This window comes from Etheostoma spectabile, chromosome 4 (genome assembly GCF_008692095.1).
Source record: "Etheostoma spectabile isolate EspeVRDwgs_2016 chromosome 4, UIUC_Espe_1.0, whole genome shotgun sequence".
Lineage (NCBI taxonomy): Eukaryota > Metazoa > Chordata > Actinopteri > Perciformes > Percidae > Etheostoma > Etheostoma spectabile.
Window position 1 is genome coordinate 22,348,664 of NC_045736.1, and position 24,130 is coordinate 22,372,793.

Below are 24,130 nucleotides of genomic sequence, written 5' to 3' on the forward strand. Positions count from 1 at the left end.
CTAAATAAAAAATTAACATATTATAAAGGACTTTTCAGAGTGGATTCAGGAGGGGTAGAAATACAAATGACCCAGTATTATGTTCAGATGATGAAATAAGAAAAGCACGAGTAAACAGAGACTTACAACTTTCTCTTTATGAACCATGGGAGAAATAAATATCAGGAAAAAAAATAAGTTAAAGTGCAAATTTTCTTTTTATTCTGATTTCATTTTACAGCAGAAATTATGTAAAGCATTCAGAAGACATTTTCCACATATAAGGGCAATATTCAAAACACTTTGCATGGCCTCAGCAACAAAATATTCTTTTAAAAACATCAACAATTTAGTGATGCTTGGGCATGCACGTTTGTAAAACAAACAAAGAAAAAACTAGGCTACAAAAAAGAAAAGAAAAATGACAGACTGAGATAGGCATGGAGAACACAACAGCAGGCAAGGTGGGAATGCAGCAGGAAATGAGAGAGGGGGGAGGGGGGGAAGACAGGGTAAAAGAAAAGGAAGGCAAGGAGAGGTCTTGCCATAGATTATCTATAAGGGTCTACCATTCTAGCATGCAATGTGGTGTTTGGCCACGCCCTCTCAAAACAAGGCCTGAAAGGTTATACCATTCATTTGTAGGCGGACTTATAAAAACAGAGGCCATCTCTGCGCGTGTCTACCAGCTGTTAACTATGGCAATATTTCTTTATTGTATTTTTTTTAAACTTTTTCTACTCTACATACTTTTTTACAGTCACCGTCCTCTCCAAAAACATGGACATATTGATGGATTATCTGCAATCTGTGTGTAGTTTAATTTGTATGAGAGTTTATTCTCTGTGTGTGTGTTGATAAGCACTAGCATTTGGATGTTGGAGTGTGTGTACTGTATATTTGTCTGTGTGTGTGTATATATATGAGTCTAAAGCAGTGTTCTTTGTTACTTGAGTTGTGCTGATGTGAGAGGAGGGGCAGTTTAAGAGGATGCTCAAGTGATATTGTAACATGAATCTCCTAATGGGGCGATCCTAATCATGGCTGTCTCTCAGTGTCATAAAAATTGAGGAAACGTGAAACATATCATAGAGATAGTCCAATTGTAAATCTTTAAATATACTATCTCTTACAACTTTTTATAATTAAGAAAATTGAGGTGATACATGGCCATTACTTATTTTTATTTAAGAAGTACTTGTATCAAGAATCTTGTGCGTTTAAAACAAGAGCAACTATAGAAATAGAAATAGTACTCATTACTTGCTTTAAATTTAGTTTATAATCAAACAGAATCCTATAAAATATGGGATTTGGAGATTTTTTTTCCTGTAGAAAAAGTGATGCAAACACACCTTGGATGAAACAAACATCACATTTGCTGCTTCACAAAATGAGACTCAGAAGGAGTGTGTCAATCAAGAAAATGATTTCAAAATTTTTAGATACTCGATTAGTGAATGAACAACTGGCGGATACTTAACCTACACAAATATGTACACATACATATATGCATACAATATACACAGTCACCAGTAGCGGTACAACTCTGTGTCGGCGAGCATCACACTCCACATACCATCTCCCTGTTCTTTAACCCTGAGTAAAATCTAAGGGAGAGATTTAATTGTTCCCAAAGACATAAGCACAGAGAGAAAGAGTGTGGCATTTTTTGTGTCTGTGTACATTTGTGTACTGTATGTATATATTGACGTGTGTGTGTGTGGGTCTGTGTGTGTGTGTGTGTGTGTGTGTGAGAGAGAGAGAGAGAGAACGTGAGTGAAAAAGAAAGAAAAAAAGTGACAGATATTTTGTCCTCTGGAAAACTGTTGGGTTGTGCTTTCATTTAAATGCTGCAAGAACATTTTTTTAAGGAAAGACAGACAAAGTGCTAGAGAACGCATCTTTCTCCCAACAGCAACACTGGAACCTTGAATAGACTTGTGACAGTGCCTTTCATTCACAGAGGCTGAATTCTATGGTTTTCTTGTTCTTTTACTGCACAACTGACACACAAGTGGGGCATAAAGTGGTAATTACTGGTTTGTCTCATAAAGCAACACATAGCATCGATCAGGCCATGAGCATTCATTCATACCACTGACAAATACGAGCTTTTAACTTAGACTCGGATCAAGTTTAACACTGTCAAGTTCATTTTTAACACACAATTTAGGAAAATAAACAACTAACTGGCAACCGTTTGGAGGACATACAATAGATATTTCCTGATATTAGCTTGCACTTTTCTGTTATTGAGCAGGCACTTTCTAAACAGAGCTTTCCAGAAGTCTAAAGCCGACGTCGTATCATAATGGCAGTGACAATGAGGAGAAAATAAAAATTTATCAAATGATATGTAAAAAGCAGGGGGAAGAGACATTCTGTTTGAAGATGGAAAGCTTTGACTGGAGGCCGGGCTGGATCCGCTGTAGGTGTGATTAATGGTCTTAATAAAAGCTAGTATGTTGCTGAAGCACAACCATATTGTAAAGAATGTAGCACCCTCTTCCGTTTTGGGTCACCATTCATTGCATTCATATTAAAACAGCCATCATCATCTTTATCACCATTATCATCATTTTCATACTTGCATCATCATCGTCTACCTCAGAACTTGTCTATGGTTGAGCTAGTACTAAATCTCTTCTATTGTTTATTGTCTCTGTGTGTGTTGCCTCTGTGGATTTTACTGCTATCTTTTGGGTGTTGGTTTCCCAAACATAACATATTGTTAGGAAATATAGCATTCATAATAATTGGCACTACTGGCAAAAAGGGTTTCATTTTTGCTAGCCAAGAAACAAAAGCACAAAGTGTATATGTTTTGTCTGAAAGATCATTGTTTCAGCTAACTTTGTTTTCCCACTTATAATTCTAACATTAGATTTTTCAGTTGCATGCTTTAACAAAATGTTCTTTTCAGTAACACTTATACTGGATACTCTTAATGTGAAGCCGTTAAAATCCTCTCACAGTCCATAGCCACTAACATGTTCTTTTTTCTTTTTCTTTGTCTTAAATCTCATGCACATTACTCCGTTTGCAATATCTACATTATTTACAAGCAATACAGCCATCCTGTGTACCCAGGTCTCTGTCTTAAGTTCTCATTATGGGAGTAAAATAATTTATAATCTTAAATACAGTCCTCTTATGAAAAAGTTTCAGGGTCCGCGTATCCCCTTACCTCGTCAGTTTATATACAGGAATATGCAATAGTCCAAAATATGGATTTGATCGCCCATATGGGCTGATATGGGGACCAATGCCCCGTATAGGGGCAGGTATAGGACCCATGTCCTTTACAGAGCAAGCATAGAGACCTCTCAGAGTCAAGAAGAAGTCAAGGCAATGGTATGTGACTCTCTCCTCAAAACCACAGTTAGGATTTAGAGGTTCACGCAAAGAACAAACTAACAGAGACATTTAACCATTGGAACATGTCATATTTTACCACACAAGGGGGGGGGGACTAGTCTCAAGCTGAACCACTCTTGAGCCAATTAAATAAATTAGACCCTTAAATAAATAAAGTAAAAAAAGCACCCAAAATGAGTAATTTTTCCTTACACAGTTCACATTACACAGGGCAAGGATAAGTTGATGAGGACGTAAGTGAGACACAACTTCACATAGAAATACAAAAGAAACAACACTAAAGCAGTTTGGCAAGCATGCAGGAGCTTGTAGCTCAAATACATGCATTGAATTGAACAAACACGGACACACCACGTCAGGCGAGCAAAGTGCTGCCTCTGAGAACGACTCCATACAAAGTCCATGTAACAAATTAAGACATCGTTATTCAGACCCTAACCCTTATCTAACAATGCCCCTCTTACATTCAAGTGCAGTTCCTCCCCTTTTGATCGGGTGACTGATTAATAGGTTTGTAAGCCTGTGAGTCAGAGTGGTTGGTTGTGAAATACTGAATCAGCAGAATGATTTGCCACTATAGATCTTCAGGATGATGGAGAGGAGGAATAAGCGGAAAAACCTTGCATGCAAATGCAACATAGAGGAGAGTTTTTTGGTTTATGTTTTCTTATTCTTTCATGGATTACTGTTTAGATACAAAACGCAAAATGTTTTGTATATTTTCTGCATGTCAAAGTAGCCTTTATCTTGAGCCAGCTGGTCACCGGAGCACGTCCAGACGTTGCCATTAATGCCAGGACGTCGTCTTCAGGCGCTTCCTTGTGTTCTCCCGTCTGACTTATCAACTTGCTCTTGCAAAGAAACATACCCATGAAGAGTGCAAAGAATGCCATGAGGTTAATGTGATGGCCTCCCAGTGAAACTGTGGAGGAGGATCAGTGCTGTGGGCAGAGCCAGGTCCCTGGGCTCTGTCTGTCTGAGCTGCCATGATGGACACCTTTCCTGTCCTCAGTCTGTCTGGGAAGAGTTTTTTCCCTCTTGAGAGAAGAGGGGAGAAAGGGTGAGACAGAAGGAGGGAGGAGAGGAATGGAAAGGGCAGGAGAAGGGGTTGGGGAATGGAAAAGATAAGGAGTTTTCGGGAGGATGGAAGAAAGGAAAAAGGAGAAGATGGAGGACGGGGAGGGTTTATAGATTGCTCACAGGCTGAGGGGGCTGTGTGTGGGTTCTGACGGTGGGCTCTCAGGACCCCTGGCCTTTCCCTGCTCTCTGGCCCTGGGGAAAAAACACACACATTAGAGACATGCTTAAGGACAGATTTGTGTGTGTGTGTTTGTAATTGTGCATGAGTTTTTCTTTCCACTTTTATTTCCAAAGGCCATACTCAGAGCAACTCACCCACACGCACACGCACACGCACACACACACACACATTCCATCATATAACCTTCCCACACATCAAGGCACAGAAAAAAGACTGGCAGGCCAAGCAAGACACTTAAAGTCCCCTAGTCATTTTAGTAAGAACATGCCCCATGAAGACTCTATGCAAGAATCACTTCTCTATCTATCTTTCAATCATGCAGAAGTACCAACATCATTCAGCAGACGTCGGAGAGCGCCAGAGAGAAAGAAAGGGAGAGACAGGCAGATAGACAGGGAAGAAGAGAGCGCAAGAGGGAAGTATGATAATCCAGGATCTCCTCTCCCCCTTCCTTGCTGACATGCAAACAGGCATCAGCCACCAAGAGAGAGGGGAAAAGAGAAGAGAGAGAGAGAAAACTCACCCGTTTCAGAGGCCTATGGTCCATCAAGGGGCTTCACAGGAACAGTAAAACAACACCAACTATTAGCACCAATGTAGAGAGCGCATGTGTGGCAGTGGGCTGTAAGAGTGTGTAGGTAACGTGTTTGGATGTGTGTACAGTGGTGTTGGAGGGTGTGTGAGGAGTTTTATGCCTCACCTGTGGCGGCATCGTAGCAGGAATCTCAGGATCTTGCGAGCAGCCTGGTTCTGTTTTTTCGTGAGAAGGCTGCTGTAGGCGAAGACATAGGAGTAAGACAAATCTTTCTGCATAATTATGACCTTTGTGCGTGTGTGTGTGTGTGTGTGTGTTTGTGTGTGTGTGTGTGTGTGAGAGAGAGAGAGTGAAGTACCCAAGGGAGTGTCTATAGGAGCGGTAGTATTGCTGGATGAGGACCGCTGCTCTACGACTCTGTTGGAACTTCCTCTGCTCATGGAAACTCCGGAAACGACTCTGGATCAGGATGGCTGCCAGGGTCATCCTCTTATAAAGTGCATACTGAAAGAGAAGACAGAAGCAGCGTGTTGTAAACCCTTCCATCACAACCTTTTTAATGTTGAATTTTAAAAATTATTCTGATAACGATTTAAATAATGTTATGGCTATATCTGTTTCCCTCTGCAAACTCAAATCACAACCTCTGACTGATCACAACTTGCATACTTAATAGTTTTATTAATAAATGTCCATTATAGATCATGTCTAGCTGTCTCAAGCAAAAACAATAACGTGTGATTATACTGACTTGAGTGTGAATAAAACCTACAATCAACACAATTCATGATGTGAACTTTGGTGCTGTGTTAAACTTCAATGTAAAGGCACAGTGAATGACATGACTAAGCCGTACTGTACGTCTTCATTAATTCATGTTTCATTTTAGCCCAAATGTATGAAGGGAGCTCATCTGTTAATCCTATTATTTCTGTATATCCAATTCAGTACTTAACTCTCGGTCAGCTTGACATAAAAGCAAGTAGAAGGCTGATGCTAGCTGTGTGCTGTTAACTCTTACCTGCCTGTATCTTTTATAGCAGCGCTGAATCACTGCTGCAATCTCTTTGCGTTGTTCCTGAATGGGACCCTTGGACATTAAGAGTTTGTATAAACATCATATATATTAAATGGCTCATGGTCACCTCAAGTTATTGTGATTCATGAAAGATAGAAATAGAGAAGAAAATAAGTTGAACAAATGCCAGAACAAGGATTAAAAAACAACATAGTGACAAAATACATCAGATTATTTTACAATCTCAGGGGTAAACTTTGTGATTTTGAAAAGGTATACCATGTATACCTTGTGTTTTCTGAGGGAGTGCAGAGCATGCCTGATGGTCTCATAGAGCTCCCCATGTTCTGCCTCAGTCATGGATATACAGGAGTCGGTTTTCAACCTCTCTTCTTTCATAGCTGCACAGAGGAAGGAGGTCCAGTCAGAGGGGGAGGAAAGGGCTTGCTTAGCCTGAGGACTCTGCTGATCCTCAGGCCCTGAGAGACAGTTTGGTTTGGGGCAAGGAGTCTGAGGCCTGGAGTTTAGAAACCTGGAGAAAAGCAGAGAACAGAGCAAAATGTTCATTGTAAAAAAGACCTTTACACTATTTGATGACAAGTTATGTCATGTAAATGTGGTGACAGGAATTCTTTGACTTACCTCTCCACCTCACCAAGATAACCAGACAGTAACCTGACATCACTGCTGATCCCCACCTTCCCAGAGTCTGTTTCAGTCTCCATGGCCTCCTGCTTAAGCCTTCCAGTTGAAGCCTCCAAGATGTGATCTGCTAGCATCGTAATGTCCATCTGCAAGACAAGCAGAGCAGGCGTTACATACATATTTCTAACTACTGCTGTCTTTAAAAATTATTTTTTATTTTTGGCATTTATTTTCATGCCTATACAAATGAACTGAATATATGATGAAACTCTGTGTACATAATGTTTTAATGAAGCAACTGCTTTTTGTACTTAGGGGAAAAAAAATTCATGTTTCTCTTAAATTCCTGAAATGAACCTTAATGTCTATGCATCATCACTTGATCATCACTACTTTTGAAGCTTTCTGTTCTGTGGTTGTCCCTGTAAGCACATGCTGTATACATTACATATGTTTAGGTCATAGAGAGACTCTGGTAAAACAGTCATATGTTTTGGACCGACCAGAGTCTTGACTAAACCAACAAGGTTTAATCATTAAATACATATTCTATCCTCTCTTTGCAAGCCCCCCTTGTCATGCTAGATGTGACATCAGTGTACCTTGAACAGTTGGATGGGCTTTCACTGTCCGTCCTTTTTAAAAAAATCAGATTTCATTGCAAAATAGAATATGCATCCAGATATCTTCCACTGGTGGCTAATTATCTTAATGGTGAAAAAAACTGAAGGCATCAGAGCTTTTATTATTGCAATCCCTTTCTTTGAAGCATATTTCTAGTTGTGATTAAATAGACAAGCACTACAAATGGCTAAATCCAAACTAATAACCTTTTTGTTATTATTTTTATTTGGCCAAGCTCAGTGTTTTAAATATACTAAAATGATTCCTTTTAATGCAAGGTTTAATTAGTTAGTACTAGGTTCTTGTTCTTGCCAGTGAAAAATATGCCCTTTTTTGCTTTCTTGTAAGTGCACTTCATTTGTAATAGTGTGTGCCTGCTTTTGTGGGAGTAACTGAGTAGTGACGATAGCACGAATGCCTCTGCAACAGGTGGACTTCTTATGATGACAAATGCAATGCAGACAAAGGAGGACAGTAGATGTCATGTAAAATCCCAATCTTCACTCATTATCCGTGTATCCTGTTTATGTTCAAGATTGTTGTCACTATTTAATCTTACCCTCTTGGGCCCTTCCTGAGGTTTTGTAATTGTTTGAACCTAATGAGGTATCATGGTAGTTTTCCCTTATTCACACGGAGGGTCAAAGTTTGGGGAAGAGTTGTTTTCATAGATTTTTTAATGTATTGTTTCAAGTATTTGATCACAAACATGGCAAACATGCAAGCAAGCAGTAGACATTGTCCGTACATAAAGTACAAAAAGTTCAGTTTTGGTTAAGGGAACGAGATCAAAACTGCGCCTCACAATCCGCTGCCCCTACCTGCAAGTCCTCTGTGTTATCCTGATAGGTCAACAGCTCTGTCTCCTCTCCCCTGTCTGATAACACTCTTTGGCGCAGGTGAATGGCCAGTCGTTCTTTTCCTAGAATCCTCCTGGCTAGGCCACGCTGCCCCAGAGTCTGTCTCAGACTCCACCTGGTGCCCCCTCCAGACCCCCCTATCCTGGCCTGCAGGTGGGAGAATGGAGTGCTGGGGAGCTGAGGGCGGTTCGGGCTGGAACTGACAGGAGGTGCGTTGTGACAGCTGAGGTTGGAGGGTTGAGTTTGAAGGGTGTTTGGGAGGAGAGAGCGTTGGGGGTTAGGACTGGGGGATGAGTTGAGGAGGGAGGTGAGGGTGTTGGGCCCAGGGGTTGAGTTAGCTAGCTGTTGCTGGGTGTCGGGGCTGGGTTTGAGTCTCTTGGCTGGGGGTGGGCCTCCCTGTTCTCCCTGGGTTCCCTGTTGGGCTCGGTGTCCTGTTTGGCTCCAGCTCGGGTTATGGTTGTCTGGCTGGTTCTCTGTCCTGGCTCTCCTAAGCTCTGGGGGAAAAAATGATTAAAAAAATAAGAGCAAGTGGCAAAATAGATTCCGATCATGCTGGATAGGCATACTTATTATAGGTCAGTTCACCCTGAACACATACAATCTTGCACCACTTACACCTAGAAATAGCTAACAATGGTCATTTTCAGTTTTCAATTTCAGATTGTCCACATGGTGGTCTATGGAATATCCTGAGTAACTGGAAAGACATCTTTCAAAGCAATAGTTTGACATTTTGGAAAACACACTTATTTGCTTTCTTGCCCAGACTTAGATGAGAAGATTGATACCACTATCGTGTCTATCTAGCGCATACAGTGGGGCTAGAATGTTTTGGCACCCCAGGTAAAACTTTGTATAATGTGCATAAAGAAGCCAAGAAAAGATGGAAAAATCTCCAAAAGGCATCAAATAGCAGATTAGACATTCGTATAATATGTCACAAAAAGTTAGATTTTATTCCCATCATTTACACTTTCAAAATAACAGAAAACAAAAAAATGGCGTCTGCAAAAGTTTGGGCACCCTGCAGAGTTTATAGCATGCATACGTATGTCTAATCTGTCATTTAATGCCTTTTGGACATTTCTCTATATTTTTTTGACTTTTTTATGCACATTGATACAAATTTTTACCTGGGGTGCCCAAACATTCGAGCCCCGGAGTATGTAGCAAAACCCAACAGCCTGGAAACAGGCAAACAGCTGAGACAGGAATTTACTGCTCCCAGCCAAGAAATCATCTGGCACATAACCCCAGTTAAATGTAAAATTGTTGTTTTTACACATCAGTTTAAACAAACAAGATATACAGTATTAATTAATGAGCTTTAGGGGTCATGGTAGGTGGATTTTCTTACTTTTATACAGAGTCAGGCTAGCTGTGCAAATAAAACTGTAACCACCAGTCTGGTTAAATGTCACTAGGGCTAAGTGGGAATTTGTTTTGTGTTTTGGGTGAATAGACGATAAACCAAAAAGTAGCAGGCTTTCCCACCTGAATTTGGGTTTGGGGTAGGGCTGTTGCTTATTCTACTGGTCTGTGACTCTCCTCTCCATCTGTCCATCCAAGTGTCAGCAGTGTGGCCCTGAGCCTGAGGAGTCTGTTGCAGCTGCTCTAAGAGCTCAGCCAATCGAGTGTGGCCCCGAGATCGTGCGATGTTGAGCGGCAAGCGCCCCAGCGAATCAGGAATAACCAGTGCTCTTGGATCCCACTGGTAAAGCACCAATGCTGCCTCAGTGTGGCCCAGAGCACATGCCCACATCTGAAGAGTCCAAAGGAAAACACACATCACACACAGACATGGAAATAATGACACACTCAGAACACCATTCAGAAATAGGGATCACTCACCAATGGAGTACAGGAGAAGTGATCTACGTTGAGAGGATCCACCTCGAGCTCAAGGTCAATGCTGTCGGCATGCTTTGTGCTGCAGACAAGACAACAAAAGCGAATATTAACTTACAGTCTTTGCGTTCACAATGATGTGTCATGTTTGTGTGTTACTCACCGCCAGCGAATAAGTGATTGAATGAGCCCTGCATAGCCCTGAGCTGCAGCCAGATGCAGTAAGGTCATTCCTCTGGAGTTCTTACTGTGGACGAGCTGATTAGATGAAGCCCAGCATGGCTGAGACATCATCTTCTCACACACCACCACAACACGACCCTCGAAGGAACCCTGATCGGTAGAAATCTGAAAGATTAAAGAACAAAAAGGTTTTCCAGGGCTTTTATGTACAACATTTTAGCTGATTTTAAATGTTTTTCAAGCTGTCACAAAGGTTAGTTTTTACCAAGAAAGAGTCTTATGTTTAACAAATTGCAGAGCTTCTGACTCCTTGAGAGCTAGAGGGTAGCGTACATAATATGCTAAGGCTGTAATGAAGTCAGAGAATTAACACTTTCAGGGGGGTGACCTAAAAAAGCACCTTTGCAATGTAATGAAATCTAGTGCAATAGCCCTGAAACAAATGCTAGATTATTGTGTTTTTTAAATTTTTTTATGTATGCTAAGTTTTTATAAAAATTATGAAAAACACCACAGAATGGATTTTGTACTTGATTGCATCATGTTGTATATGTCTTGCTATTATTGATTAAACTGGTGTAACTGATGTATGTTTTAGAAAAATGGAAAGACCTGATCTTCTGTAAACATTTGAACCATTAGACCATCATCATGCAGTCATCAAATTTAACTCAAACCCGCTTTTAAAGACTTGACTTAATAAACATGATGTTACTTGTCCTGCTCACTTGATACGGTTTCAGATTATATAGCTAAGGAATTAGTGGAATTGTTGGGTCTTTGTAAATTATAGTGTGGTCTAGACCTACTCTATCTGTAATGTATGTCTTGAGATAACTCTTGTTATGATTTGATACTATAAATAAAATGGAATTGAATTGATTTGAATAGCTGAAAAGAAAGATTTCACCCGAGCTAAATCCCATATTTTCTGCCTTACTTGAGACTGCTGATCAGTGGCTCCTCCTCCCTCCACTCCTCCACCCTTGGTTGCCATGGTTTCTGAGCTGGAGTTCTGATTGGTTATCTCAGCCATTCTCTGTTCCATCTGCTCCAGACGCTCCAGGATGGACATCCTAAACTGCGTATCTACAGGAGTGAAGGTAGGACACATAGAGCTGTAAGCATTGGCTACTTGTTTGTTGCATTTAACCAAACAATAACATGTTTTAGTAAATCCTACGTAGAGCATCTTAGGGAGAGGGGTTCTACTTTGAGGGGCTCAATACTGAAGAATAAATCAGAACTGCAGTGCAATAAATCATCAACAATGGGAGGTTGGGAACCAAAAAAAACTGTGTGTATCTGTGAAAGAGTGTACATCTAACATTACATTTTTTTTTGGCTGTGTGAGTGTGAGCCTTTGTTTCAGAGCTGCTGCAGTTTTGCTGCAGTGCACATTATCTCATCCCACCTGCTGCTGTCTCACTCAGTCGCTCTATTTTTCTCTCCTCTCATTTCACTTCTATTTTCTTTCTTTCTGTCTGCATTTCACAGACTGAGCTGAAAGGGTGGAGCCATAGGAGTGACACAGAGGCTAAGGCTCCACCCTTTCCACTCCACTGCCAATCAGAAGAAGAGCAGAGTTTTCTGCAAAAACAGCTTTAAAAAAAAATACAGAGCAAAACACTCCACTATTTCAGCTGCCAAACACATAACAAGCAGCTGTCTTCACCCACCATAACTGAAAACACACGCACGCACACACACACGCACGCACACGCACACACACACACAGACAAATACAGATGCATAAAAACACAAAAAGGAAAACTACTGTAGATTTTGGGTCACATAAATGCTTGCAGACATGTATTTCAAAACAGAAAAGGATGATTGAGAAGACTACACAAATTGGCATCTGCTATGAGGATGTTCTTGTGGTTAATTGTAATAACTTAATTAACAGACAAATATTCATTGAAATTAGCCAATTAAATAGGGATTTAATAGTCATTCAACAACCCTCAGTAATTGAGAAGTGAATTGTTGAATTTTAAATGTTTGTAAAATGTCTTTCAAACAGGCTTTCATTTTTATTTTTTTATTTAACTTAAATTACTTACTATCTTAATGTAATTTTCCATTTTATAATTCACTTATCTACCTGCCAATCATGCTTAGATGCTGCACGGCTCATGTTATGAAGGATACAGAGGCATAAAAGAAAAGCCACTGGAAAGTCCTTTCAAAGTAATTTAGGATTTAATTTAAAACGAATCATTAATTTATTTATATCAATAGCATGCAATCATATCTCGACTAATAGCTTTTAAACCACATAATTTAAATGCAAATTTAATCGTTATTTTATTCACTGTTTTAAAATAAGTAAATGGATTATTCTTGACCAGTAAAAACGGCATAAGTACTCTGGTGGCACTCCAGCTTCTATAAAGGATTACAGATCACTTTTATTCCTGTTCTTGAATACCAATAAGTGGCTTTTCAAAGTTTGTGTAATGATTACTTGTAGTTGTAGTGGGTACCTGTGGATTTACTGACCAGCTTTGGACACCTTTCTGTTCTGTTAAAGCAGAATTCAAACAAATTCTGTTCTTTAGTTGAAGTTAATGGAATAAGAGTATTAATCAAACACACATGTTTTGGCACAGGATCCATGCAGAGAAACTTTCAGTAGTAAACTTGAACATCTACAACATTAACATTTAAACTTTGTGTGACCGACAACATTCCCATATGTCTGTTCCTATAGCAGGCCTGTTCTTATCTGGGCCTCTACAGGAGCCACATTAGCCCCCCTTCATTTGTTGTTATAGAGTTCAGTGGAGCTGTCCACTTCTGGTGGTGCTGAAAGGGAACAGGTTAACATGAGGCTAAACAAGCTTGTAATGCAACATAAAACAAGCATGATATCGTGCGCCTTTTAGTTCAAACATCTCGAAAACAATGTAGACTTTCTTTCGTCCCTTTGTCTTAAGTGGCAGATGCTGGGCACCACATGTACTACAAAGGTTTTAACTGAAACGTTATACACAAGTAGGCTTTACAGATATGAAGCCGAAATTTTAATAGGCACACACATCTACAGCATCATAACAAAAAACTTAACCCAGCTATAAAACATCATATAAGCCAATAAAAGGGCGCGTTTTTTAAGTTAACATCAGTTTAAAATCAAACAAGGTACGAACCCCAACAGCGAACCTCTCTCTATCTGCTGCTCTCTTTGTTCCCGCTTCTGCTCAACCCCGTTAGTTTGAAGTGTGCGACACACACATTGCTACTCCGATCGAGCAAAACACAACCAAGAGTAGAGAGAGAGCGAGAGCGAGAGGGAAGGCGAGAGAGAGACAGAGGGAGGGAGAGAGAGCGAGAGAGACAGAGAGAGAGCGAGAGAGGGGGAGAGAGAGAGAGAGAGAGCGAGAGAGAGGGAGGAAGAGAGAGAGAGAGAGTCTCCACGTTGTTTTAGTGGCAGACACGCTTCAAATCCGCCCGCCAGACTCTGAGCTGCAGGAGGCTCGTTCGTCATCGGTAGCCTACAACAATAGACTGCACACAAACTAAACTGGAGCAATGACATGTGACAAAGTCTTGCGCTGACGCATATTTGCTTAAAATTATTTATCTCTGTCTCTTTCTTAGAGGCAGTGAGCCTTTGATGTAGTCTGCATTTGATTTGAGGGCACACAAAGGACTAGAGCGCACGTTCAGGGCTTGTTATCATCGTTAAAAGTTAAAGGCAGAGCCTATAGATAGCGTGTTTGAGGCTGAACGGCACACTGCCAGTGGTGTCCAACCTTTTGACCGTCAAGGGGACCGCGATTGTGCCATGATGTCCTTGCCCTTCACTCCAGCAAACAGTCAGCCTGCTGTGACTGTAGAGCCGCATTGCCGCATTGCGCAACCCAGAGACGGGGGCGATGAACACAGAGTAACCCAGGACATGCCTCGCTGAGGAGACCCGTGTGCTTCAAAGCCGCAGTTGCATCAGGAGATATATTTGCACAGAAAAACCCGCCCCGGGTGCTGTGCAGATATATGCAACCAATCCCCCAGAGCTGACTCAAAGAACATGTAATTGTCCTCTAACATCTTACAGAATGTTTTAATTTGATTCAGTATAATTAAAATCTCACTAGGGCAACATACAAAAACGAAATAATTCAGATTGCTCTCCAACATGCAAACACTCAAAATAGATTCCATAATACATTATTTTATAGTCCAACAAGACAAACTGGGGACTGGGGACTGTGACGATAAAAGGTGCAACACACACACACACACACACACACACACACACACACACACACACACACACACACACACACACACACACACACAAATGAAATAAATAATAATAAATTATGTATTTTGTATGATAATTTAGGGGTTTTCTGAGTAAAAACAATACAGTCAGTCAAGTACATAAACATACAGTATTTTAAAAACAAAATGCAAGCATGCAGCGCTCCAGGCACACAATGAAGCAGTTACGTACGTACGTAAGTCTCATTTTGTTTATGGTTTATGCTCCTCATTGAGTAAAAAAAAAGACAATAAGTGTGTAACTGTCCCTGTGTGGTCAAAAAACAAATACATGCTCTCACCATCAAGGGACAACCAGTCATGCTGAGAAGATGGCAGGGCAGGAAGGTCACGCGCCTTGTATTCAAAAACCACAGAGGAAGAGATGACCTCACCACCCATAGCTACCTGCAGCATCACCAAACCTGTGTCATGGGCTGGAAATATCAGGTAAGGAATTAATAGGAGTGACCGTATGCTGAGACCAAACTCTTATCAAAGAATAAATTCAGGACAGTATGTTAACTATTATACACCGTGAACATCTTTGCTTTGCCCATGTTTGCCTGCAAGAAACTGTTTGCCTTGCAGTTTTTGCCCTGATCACACTTAATGTAGCAGGATTTGACTCATGTATCCTTTATTATACCACCCAAAAAACATTTCCAAGTAGTGCTACGTTTATTGCGTTCCTGCCAGACAGTGGCCCTCCCTATGGTCCCTCCTTAAAATGTGCCTTTTTGTATTGTTCTCATCTTTTTTTGTGTAAAAGGGACTGCATCTCCTGAAAAGGGTGTGCAGTCGAGAATGTTAGACTCTTTCTTTGCATGCTGTAGAAAATCTTTTTAGCTAGAAACTGCTTAGTGGGGTGACGTTTGGGGTTGGATTTACATTTAACAAAAAAGGAAAGTGTTTTTCTATGTTGAAGGAGTATGTTTGTTGTGTAAACATGTGTGCATACACAGGTGTGTTACCTGGGCAGTAGCAGCGCAGCACCCCGGGCTGTATAAGGGCAGCAGGGACACTGATGTGGTCAAAGAGACAGCTGTACTCACTGCCTGACTCCAACCACGGACCTGTGATCAGCACCTTCACTCCACCCTGCCGCACACAAACAGTCTTCAGTCTAATATCACACAGTCTGTGTGAAAATAGGACAAATCATGCATGCATACTTTACTAAGATAATAATAATAATAATAATGTATGCATAGTGTAGCATGTGTATGCAAATGTGTGTGTGCACAGAATACCTTTCTGTGTTTCTACCAAATATCCTGATTCCATCTGTTGCAAAAACATACCTCAGAGACACAGTGGCCTACATTTTAGTTTTCTATTATATTAATTTAAACTGATAAAAATTATGAATGGCCCCCAAGTGGTTATACTTTTGCTTATTTATGGGTTATTTTTTTGACAAATCTAAGAGTCTTAACGGCCTGCTGGCAGCTCCTTGAGGCTGTGCTGCTCCTTACATCCAAGATGTTTGAACCATGTGAACAACACTGCTAAGTGTTTTTTCAAGTGTAGCTAAAAATAAAACATAAACAACACATTGTGCCCCCAAAAATGTTCAGTCATGAAGTAAGTATACAACAAAAAATGTTTTGTTGTTGATTTTAAAGCCATTATCCACATTGGCTAGTTTCTTTTGTGGCATTTTAGTTAATTCTAATATATATATATATATATACCCTAAACTGTGGATTAATGAGTGTGATGTAACATCATGGAAGAAAGTTGCAATTGATCTATATGTGCAAATGTTGGAGATACGGTGAGTTAATAAAGGTATTTTTGACAAATTGTCTTTTGAAAATGATGATGGTAAGATGCCATGTTTCCACAAGTTTCATCATGATTGATTGACTGCTGTCTGAGATATTATAAGTGGTACATGGGTAAATTAATGAAGCCAATCAGGGTAATCAGTGTAATATTGAAATTTCATCAAAATCCAATCAGCTGAGTCTGACTCCTCAATGACCACACAGCCAGGCTGGCAGTCTTAGTACAAATTGTGCTGAGCGTGATTTTAGCGTTTAACATCAGTACAAGCCCACCGTCAATCATGTGTAGGAGGGTCTGATTTTCCTGTAGGGAGCAATGATTAATAAATAATGAATGATAATCATGTAGGGCTTACTAACCTCTGGATAAGACCACTCTGGGGAGTAGTCTGTCACACCAAACAGCCTCCCAGTCTCCTGGAGCAGTCCCATAGCTCCCTGCTCCACCTCTGAGCCCTGCAGGTGGCCTGCTCCTGTGCCCTGCCCCTCTCCAGCTGCCCCCTCCTGGGGCATCAGAACCCCAGTCACAGCCGCCCCCACCCCACCTCCAGATCCCTCAACTGAGATGAAATCATTGATGAGATCAGAGAACTGGCTTCCAAAGGAAGCCTCAAAGCCTTCCAGACTGATGGCCCCGGTTGTTGTAGCTGACACCCCCCCACCCTGTTGAGGTAGAGGAGAACTGTAAAGCGTCCCCTCAATGCTTGCACCAGCAGCTATTGACTGAGGACTGGCCACCACTGAACTGCTGGCCCCGGACAAGCTTACACCATTACAGAGAATCTCATTTTCCCCTCTTCCCCCTGCTCGACCACCTCCCCCACCCTCCTCTCCTCCTCCATTGTCATCTGTGGGTTGCAGGTAGTGCTCGGTGTCAACACTCGTGTAGGCCTCGTGAGAATCCCCAGGCTTGAGTAGCAACTCTCCTCCATTCTCAGAAGTCTTGTCTAAGACTTCTCGATGTCCCCTGCTGCCTGACTGGTCGGCAGTCGTATCTTGCGGTGTTAGAGGAAAAGAGCCCACCGCTGCTCCATGTCCGTTCCTTCCACAAAGGCCCTGCTGGTCCGGGCTGGCTTGGTGGAGATGTGTATGTGGGTCTCCATTGGCAACTGGAGTGTCTGTTGGCACTGTGGGCAGGCCGATGTACGCTTGGGCCTCGCCTGATTCCTGGGTCGCCTCTGCACCATTGGTCTGTAGCTGGGAGGGCTGGCTTGTCTGGGGGGAAGCCTGGAGAAAGAGGCCAGGGGAGGGGTGGTGCGCAGGCTGGGTCAGACTCTGGACACAGGCTGATGACATCACAGCACTGAAGTCCATCTGCTCCAGGGTGGTGCTGGGGCTGAGGCCTGTCCCTTCTCCCACATAGCTGCTCTGAGCGGCCAGCGGTGGCTCCAGGGGTGTAGGTTCGGTCTTGATGTTGTTGACAAGAGCTGGGTTGTAGACAAAGTTGTTAGAGGAACAGTGGAGTCCTCCATCATCCCCGTTACATCCCTCAGCCTTCCCTCCACCTCCTCCATACGTCTGGCCTTGCTTGGGATTGTTGAGGAAGCAATCAGGGTCAAAAGTCATGGTGGTCTCAGGAAGGCTGACTCCTCCACCAGAGTCTAGAGAGCTAGATAGAACCAACTCTCCTCCCTCCCCTAAGCCAATGCCTCCAGGGAATGACGCAAACCTCTGGTTTTCAGGGGCAACAGCCAACAGGATGCCAGTGGTGGTGCTCTCATGGGTGGATGCCAGCAGGTGGGTGTGACCAGCAGAGTAAACCGAATCACCAGTCAGCGTAGTGACCTCAGACATGAACACAGCTGTGCTCTGTGACATGCCAGCCCCAATGGCGAGAGCAGGGCTATCTGCCATGTCGCTGGTGATTGACAATGGGGAGCTCTGGGTGGTGTCAGGGACCTCCACCTGGTTGGTGGAAGTAGAGGAGGACACTTCCATGCTGCTCTGTGGGAGTAGGGAGGGCTTGGTTATTCTGCCATTCCTCCTTTCTCCGCCACCCGCTCTGCTCCTGCCCCCTCCAGGACTGGGCTCTGTCTGGCCCTCTGACACATCGCTGTTCTGGACCTCTGTGCCATCTGCTTCCTCAGCTCTCTGGCCTGCCACTACAGCCATACCCGTTGCAGCTCCACCTCCTGCTGCTGCCCCTGACTCCTGCTTGGATGAGATGATGCGCTGCTTGACACTGGAACATTTCTGATGCAGGCTGCTTCCAGCACCTGTCAAATAAGACATTCAAACAAACATTAAAGACACTTTATTTTCTGTCCTTTTATTTGTTCAGGACACTCTTTTTAGTGACAGCATTACTTCACAAACTTCTGAAAGTGTGTAATGGCGCCCTCCAGTGTTCAGAATGTACACTTTAAATACATACTGTCTATACAAAATGTGCAGTATGCTTTTGTTGCAAGACGTTTCAATTCTAACATCTGAGGTCCATGTTTCCAGTTTCTAAATAAGATGTCTGCATTTATATCTTTGGGATTTAGCTGATGCATTTTCCGAAAGAAATAACAAATACCAAACAGCTTAAGTGTCAGAGACCTAATGACCATAAAATGAACACAGACGGATCAAGTCAGTGATCAAGAGAGAAGTGTTAGGAAAGGAAAAATAGCAGAGAGCTGTTTTGTGTGAGCAAATTAAGGAAGGTCGAAGAGCAAGAAGAAATATGATTCAGTGGGGAGAGTGAAAATTGAGGTGCTACTTAAGTCAACAAGATACTTAGTTTTGGGCAGCTGTCCTTATTTGCCCTTCCAAACAAGATCACAAGAGGGTTGAAATTAGGTTAGTGTGAATGTGTGTGTGTGTGTGTGTGTGTGTGTGTATGTGTGTGTGTGTGTTTGTGCGTTTACTGGAGTTATCTACTCTCTGATGCTCATTTATGAATAATACATGCTGGATATTTCCGGCACCTCAGTCTTCTTTCCCCCTATCCCTCGCTTTCTTGGGTGAAATGTGTATCGGCCTCTAGGTGGCAGCATGGCGCTGACTGTCAGAACCATCAAAAACAACAAATCTAAATCTATACCATCTATATTTGTCTGGCATGTACATATGTACTGAATGTATCGTGTTGCATTTTGGCGTACTGATTTATCTTTACCTTCACCAATATATCAATAAGATGTTTGCGATTAATTAACACTGACAAGATTAGATATTTTTTCTTGATGCAAGAGAGAAATTTTCATTTCATCTCCCCTAAACTGCTGAAATCACTTGTTGTCTCTTCTGATAAGTAATGGCACAACTCCAGACTGTGCCCCATTCTGTTGCCCAGTTGTTTACAAAGCCTAAAAAGCAAGTCAGTTTTTTAGATGTACCACAGTGGTTTCCTTCAGATTAATTTCGAGACTTCCTACACAGTGACAGGTGGTGTTTATATTTACTCATCCCCAGGTTTAGAATAAAGTGTGAGGGGTGAAACATGAGCGTATAAAGGAGGAGAGTGCTGAAATTGTGGTAAAGTTAACTCACACATGGGTTTGAGTTGCCCAATGAGCTCCTCCTTGCTCCACTTGGCCCACTCCTTCCTGTCTGTGTTGATGGAGCAGAGGACAGGGCCGCATGGCTTGCCGCTATCGTCCACTGCTGGCACATTTAGGTAGTGCACCAACACAATGTCTGGGTTCTACAGCACAGGGAAAAACACACACACAGATGCATGCACGCGCATGGTGTTAGTTTAACATGGCCTTTATTCATTAATTTATTGTCATATTCTTACCAATGTATGGGAGGGAGAGAATACAACAAAAAAGTCTATTTAGAGAGGGAGGGGAAATGGAGAAGGGAAGCGGGAGAGAACGTGGAGGTCGGGGAGGAGGTTGGACATAGTGTGTCAGATAGGATTCTTTCACCTGCACATAAAAGATTTAACAGCTCAAGCCCACTCATCACTCTCTCTCTTAGACCCTGCAGAGGATGTGCCTACATGTGTGTTTGTGTGTATGTGCGTTGCTATATATTATATATATATATATATATATATATATTATATATATTATATATATATAGAGAGAGAGAGAGAGAGAGAGAGAGAGAGAGGGGAACAGAAGGAGTGAGTGTTTCAGAATAGTTCTAACTATACTGTAGGCCCTCAGCAGACCTATGGAATTTCTACCTCATGCATGATTCAACAGGTGCATTCACGTGCACCTGTGTGTGTGTGTGTTTGTGTGTATTTCTGTGAGTGTGTTTGTGTTTGAGAGAGAGGAGAGGGAGAGAAGCTCCTCTTGATGAAAGATTCAGTAGACAGACTTAGGTGAGGGGGAGGACCTGCTGAGGTGAAACACTTTTCATTCCAAAAGAGGATGGCACAGTGGGCTGCTACAGCACCACACTGTGCAATGCAACACCACTCACAAACTGATTTATGATAATATCCACTAATTCTCTGTTTTGATATCTGTGCAAAGTGCAGAAAATGACACTTTGAAGTTAAAGCAAGAAGAATTTTCCTTCATAATTCGAGTTATCTAGTTGGTCATGCTGAAAAACAAAATATATTGGGTAAGGGCATATTCAATTTACAGCCGGTAGCAAGAATGTCCTTGTAAATTTCATGTGACAAATTATGCAGGAAATTCGGCCAAAGAATACATAAATATTTATGTATTTCCATATTTTAAATGGACATTGCTGGGTATTCAATAGTTTTTGAAATGAACAGAGAGAGTCAGTGTAAATGTATGCAGACGTTTTTAAGATTCATCATGTAACCTGTCATCTGAAGATGATGAGGTCCTGGTGACCACATCTTGCATGGCGATTATAGGGGAGAGACATAAGTGTGTGTGTGTGTGTTTGTGTGTCCTGCTTGCTGTTGTCTTTCACATGAGCAGTAGAGTGAGTCCAACATCTCTATGAAAAACAACCTACTTTATACACAGGGGACACCTGTGCATGTGTGTGTTGGTGTGAGCATGTTGCGTGTTGTTTGTAGCTCCAGGGTGTTTTCTTGCCACACAGAGAGCAGAGTTATTGATGCTCATGATAAGTATCGAGAGTCAGGCTTCCAATAACACACTGTGCTCTGGAAGTCTCAGTCAACTTCTGGCAAAGAAATATGTTTTATTATTCTGCACTGTATGTTATCATTATGCAAGACCTATAGGCCAGGCATATTCTTAAATATATTCTAGTGGTCTAACTGTGTATGATTGTCCACTCAGCCAAACAACATCCAGTTTTATTATGAGCCCAGCTTTGTGATAGTATTTTCACTGTTGCCTCATTAATTTAGAAGAGGATGGTGCTTATTGCCGGTTTATGGTTTAGCTTAGTGTTCTGTTTTAGAAATAAACAATTTAATAGACAGAACTTTGCTTAACAGTGGTAATATATATTATGGGGGCCCAGTTCTGTGTAGAAATAATGGTTAATAAAGCCTCAACTTAGCTGGGATAAACGTTACAAGATGGCCATAATGTCAGGGGTAAAGACCTGAAATGACAAAAGTATGCTACCATATATGACAACTAATAACACATTATCACCAAACTATAAATGCAGTTGAAATATTGTTTATATGTGTATAAATGTGTGAAAAAAGGTAAGGTGGGGAAGGGGGGTGGGCTACCTGCAGCAGCCAATAACATCTACGATGGAAGGTGGGGATGATGGAGGAGTGGACGTAGCAGCCATACAGACACTAGAGAGAGGGAGGAGAGGAGAGGAGAGGAGAGGAGAGGAGAGGAGAGGAGAGGAGAGGGAGGAGAGGAGAGGAGATTGCAGGGGCAAACGAGGAAAAGGAAAAGGGAGAAGCAAGACAAAAAAGTGAAAAAGGAGGAGAGGACAGTAAATGAGAGAACAGGAGAGGAGAACTTAGGTTATACCCACTTAGGCTGTATTGATTGCGGTGTTAAAACTAAATTGCAAACATGCTGTGCGCGTGTCTTTTCTAAAATACCATACATCTGATGTTGACAATTACAGCACAAGAGATTGTGAAATTTACTGCCTCAGCAAGACTAGACATAACCCACATGGAATTCACAAAAAGGCTCACTGTCATCAGCTCACAGACACTGCAACAGAGATCAGTAACAGTGAATAGGACAAAGAAGAGTAGGAGAAAGCGAGGAAGGCATAGTGTGTGTCAAGTGGACAAGATGAAGAGGAAGTTCAGTATGGACTCAATCCAGCAGAGGATGCTTATGCATACAAAATAGTGTATGTCTATGTGTGAGTGTGAAAATAGACCAAATGTAGGATTTTAGAGGTAAATTTACAGATTTAAACAACTTCACAGTGTCAAGAATATAACATTTGTGTTTGGTGTGGTATGAAATGTTTTGATGCCGGTGCCAATACAGTACCCGAGTTTCTGAACCAGTAGTATTGAGGGTCGATACCCGGTCCTAAGATAATGTGTGTTTGTGGTGTTTGACAGAGGATGGATGAAATGATGAAAGCCTTCTATCACGGTCATCACTGCACCTTTTTTACATGCATTCAAATCAAGGATGACAAACACACACACACACACACACACCCACATATAAATTGGTTGTGTTTAAAAGCAAAATAACACACACAAACACGAATGCTCAGCAATCAGGCTGCACATAATCCACACTTACAACTTCTGTTTTTCTGTATCATGAACACTTGTGCACACTTATATTTTCTCGCCATTTTGCCTCTTCTCAAAAGTAGCCCGTCCTCTATCTAAAGTGTGTTTTGCCAAAGGCAGAGTGCATTTCCATATATTTCCATTAGATATTAGGAGACTCTTCATCCAGGGTTATGTTTTTCTCTCCTGCTTCCTGCCTCTCCCCATCCTCCTTCACTCCCCCTGCTCCCCTGCTCATTCCCGTCCCCCGGTCAACACACTGCTTGTTTGTGCTTGCTTTGGGGGTCCTGGGAAGACGTGACACAAACAATTATTGAGCAACTACCAGGGAGGAAAACACTTGTAAAATGTATTGGGGTGTGTGGGTGTGTGGGGTGTGGTGTGTGAGAGGGGAGAGAGAGAGAGGAGAAAATCTGTGTATTCAAGCACAATTGCAGAAAATTGCATGTGAGATGAATGTCAATTGAGGGGGGTTTGGAATTATAGGTGCAGATGGGAAAATGATTTAATATTCCCTTTTCATCTGTGTCTCTTTTGCCGTCTCTGCCACCTAAGCAAAATATTGAGCCCACTGCAAACATCCATGTGCCTCTTTGCTGTCTCTCCTGCGCTCTCCCTTCTACCTCATTCTTTCTGTTTCGACCATGCATGCTCACTCCTCACCTCTGGTTATCCGCTGATAATCAATTTGAGCTGGCTGTGGACTGAACCGCAGCAGACCCCGCACACACACGCACACACACGGACGTGCCTTGAGACGGCATCGAACCCCCTCTCTGTCTGCTGAAGGAGGCATGAACATCATCTGCCTCAGGCAAACATCTTATCCTTTAGAAAGAGAGAAAGGGAAAGAGAGAGAGAGAGAGAGAGAGAGGGGAGGGAGAGAGGGGAGTGGAGAGAGAGAGAGAGAGATGGAGAGAGCAAGGGAGGAAAGGGGAAAAAAGGGGACAAGCAGGGAGGGAGTCGAAGAAAGAGGGACACCACTACTCTGGGGGTAACACCCTTTGGCTGCAGCCTCAGCATGTGTGTTTGTGTGTACATTTGTATACACGCGGTGTCTCCTCGTGAGAGTAATTTATTGTAAGACTGGGGGGTAAAAACCCTACCGGCCCATGCGCCTCTCCCCAATCCCTGGATTTTGGTTATGTGAT

General features: G+C 42.1%; 1 protein-coding gene and 1 long non-coding RNA gene across 7 annotated transcripts; one reads left to right on the plus strand and one right to left on the minus strand.

The window, feature by feature from the left end:
- Nucleotides 1-178: 178 nt before the first annotated feature.
- On the minus strand, nt 179-22,051 carry LOC116688044 (calmodulin-binding transcription activator 1). Of its 6 annotated transcripts, XM_032513822.1 has the most exons (18): nt 21,984-22,051; nt 19,880-20,033; nt 16,760-18,615; nt 15,581-15,707; nt 14,909-15,043; nt 11,275-11,423; nt 10,315-10,499; nt 10,155-10,233; nt 9,798-10,065; nt 8,265-8,797; nt 6,817-6,965; nt 6,463-6,706; nt 6,178-6,246; nt 5,515-5,660; nt 5,322-5,393; nt 5,145-5,175; nt 4,561-4,632; nt 4,208-4,397 (listed from the first exon to the last, which is right to left on the minus strand). In XM_032513822.1, the coding sequence occupies exons 2-17, from the start codon at nt 19,881-19,883 to the stop codon at nt 4,600-4,602; spliced, it is 4,080 nt and encodes a 1,359-aa protein (XP_032369713.1). In that variant the 5' UTR covers nt 19,884-20,033; nt 21,984-22,051; the 3' UTR covers nt 4,208-4,397; nt 4,561-4,599. The 6 variants fall into 6 exon arrangements, with proteins under 6 accessions (XP_032369710.1, XP_032369714.1, XP_032369709.1 ...); XM_032513819.1 differs by lacking the exon at nt 5,145-5,175 and having other exon boundaries at nt 179-4,397; nt 5,322-5,390; XM_032513823.1 differs by having other exon boundaries at nt 179-4,632; nt 5,322-5,390.
- LOC116688047 (uncharacterized) lies at nt 14,915-16,173 on the plus strand. The gene is made up of 2 exons (XR_004331690.1): nt 14,915-15,056; nt 15,572-16,173. It is a non-coding gene; the product is annotated as an uncharacterized LOC116688047 (long non-coding RNA).
- Nucleotides 22,052-24,130: the final 2,079 nt, after the last annotated feature.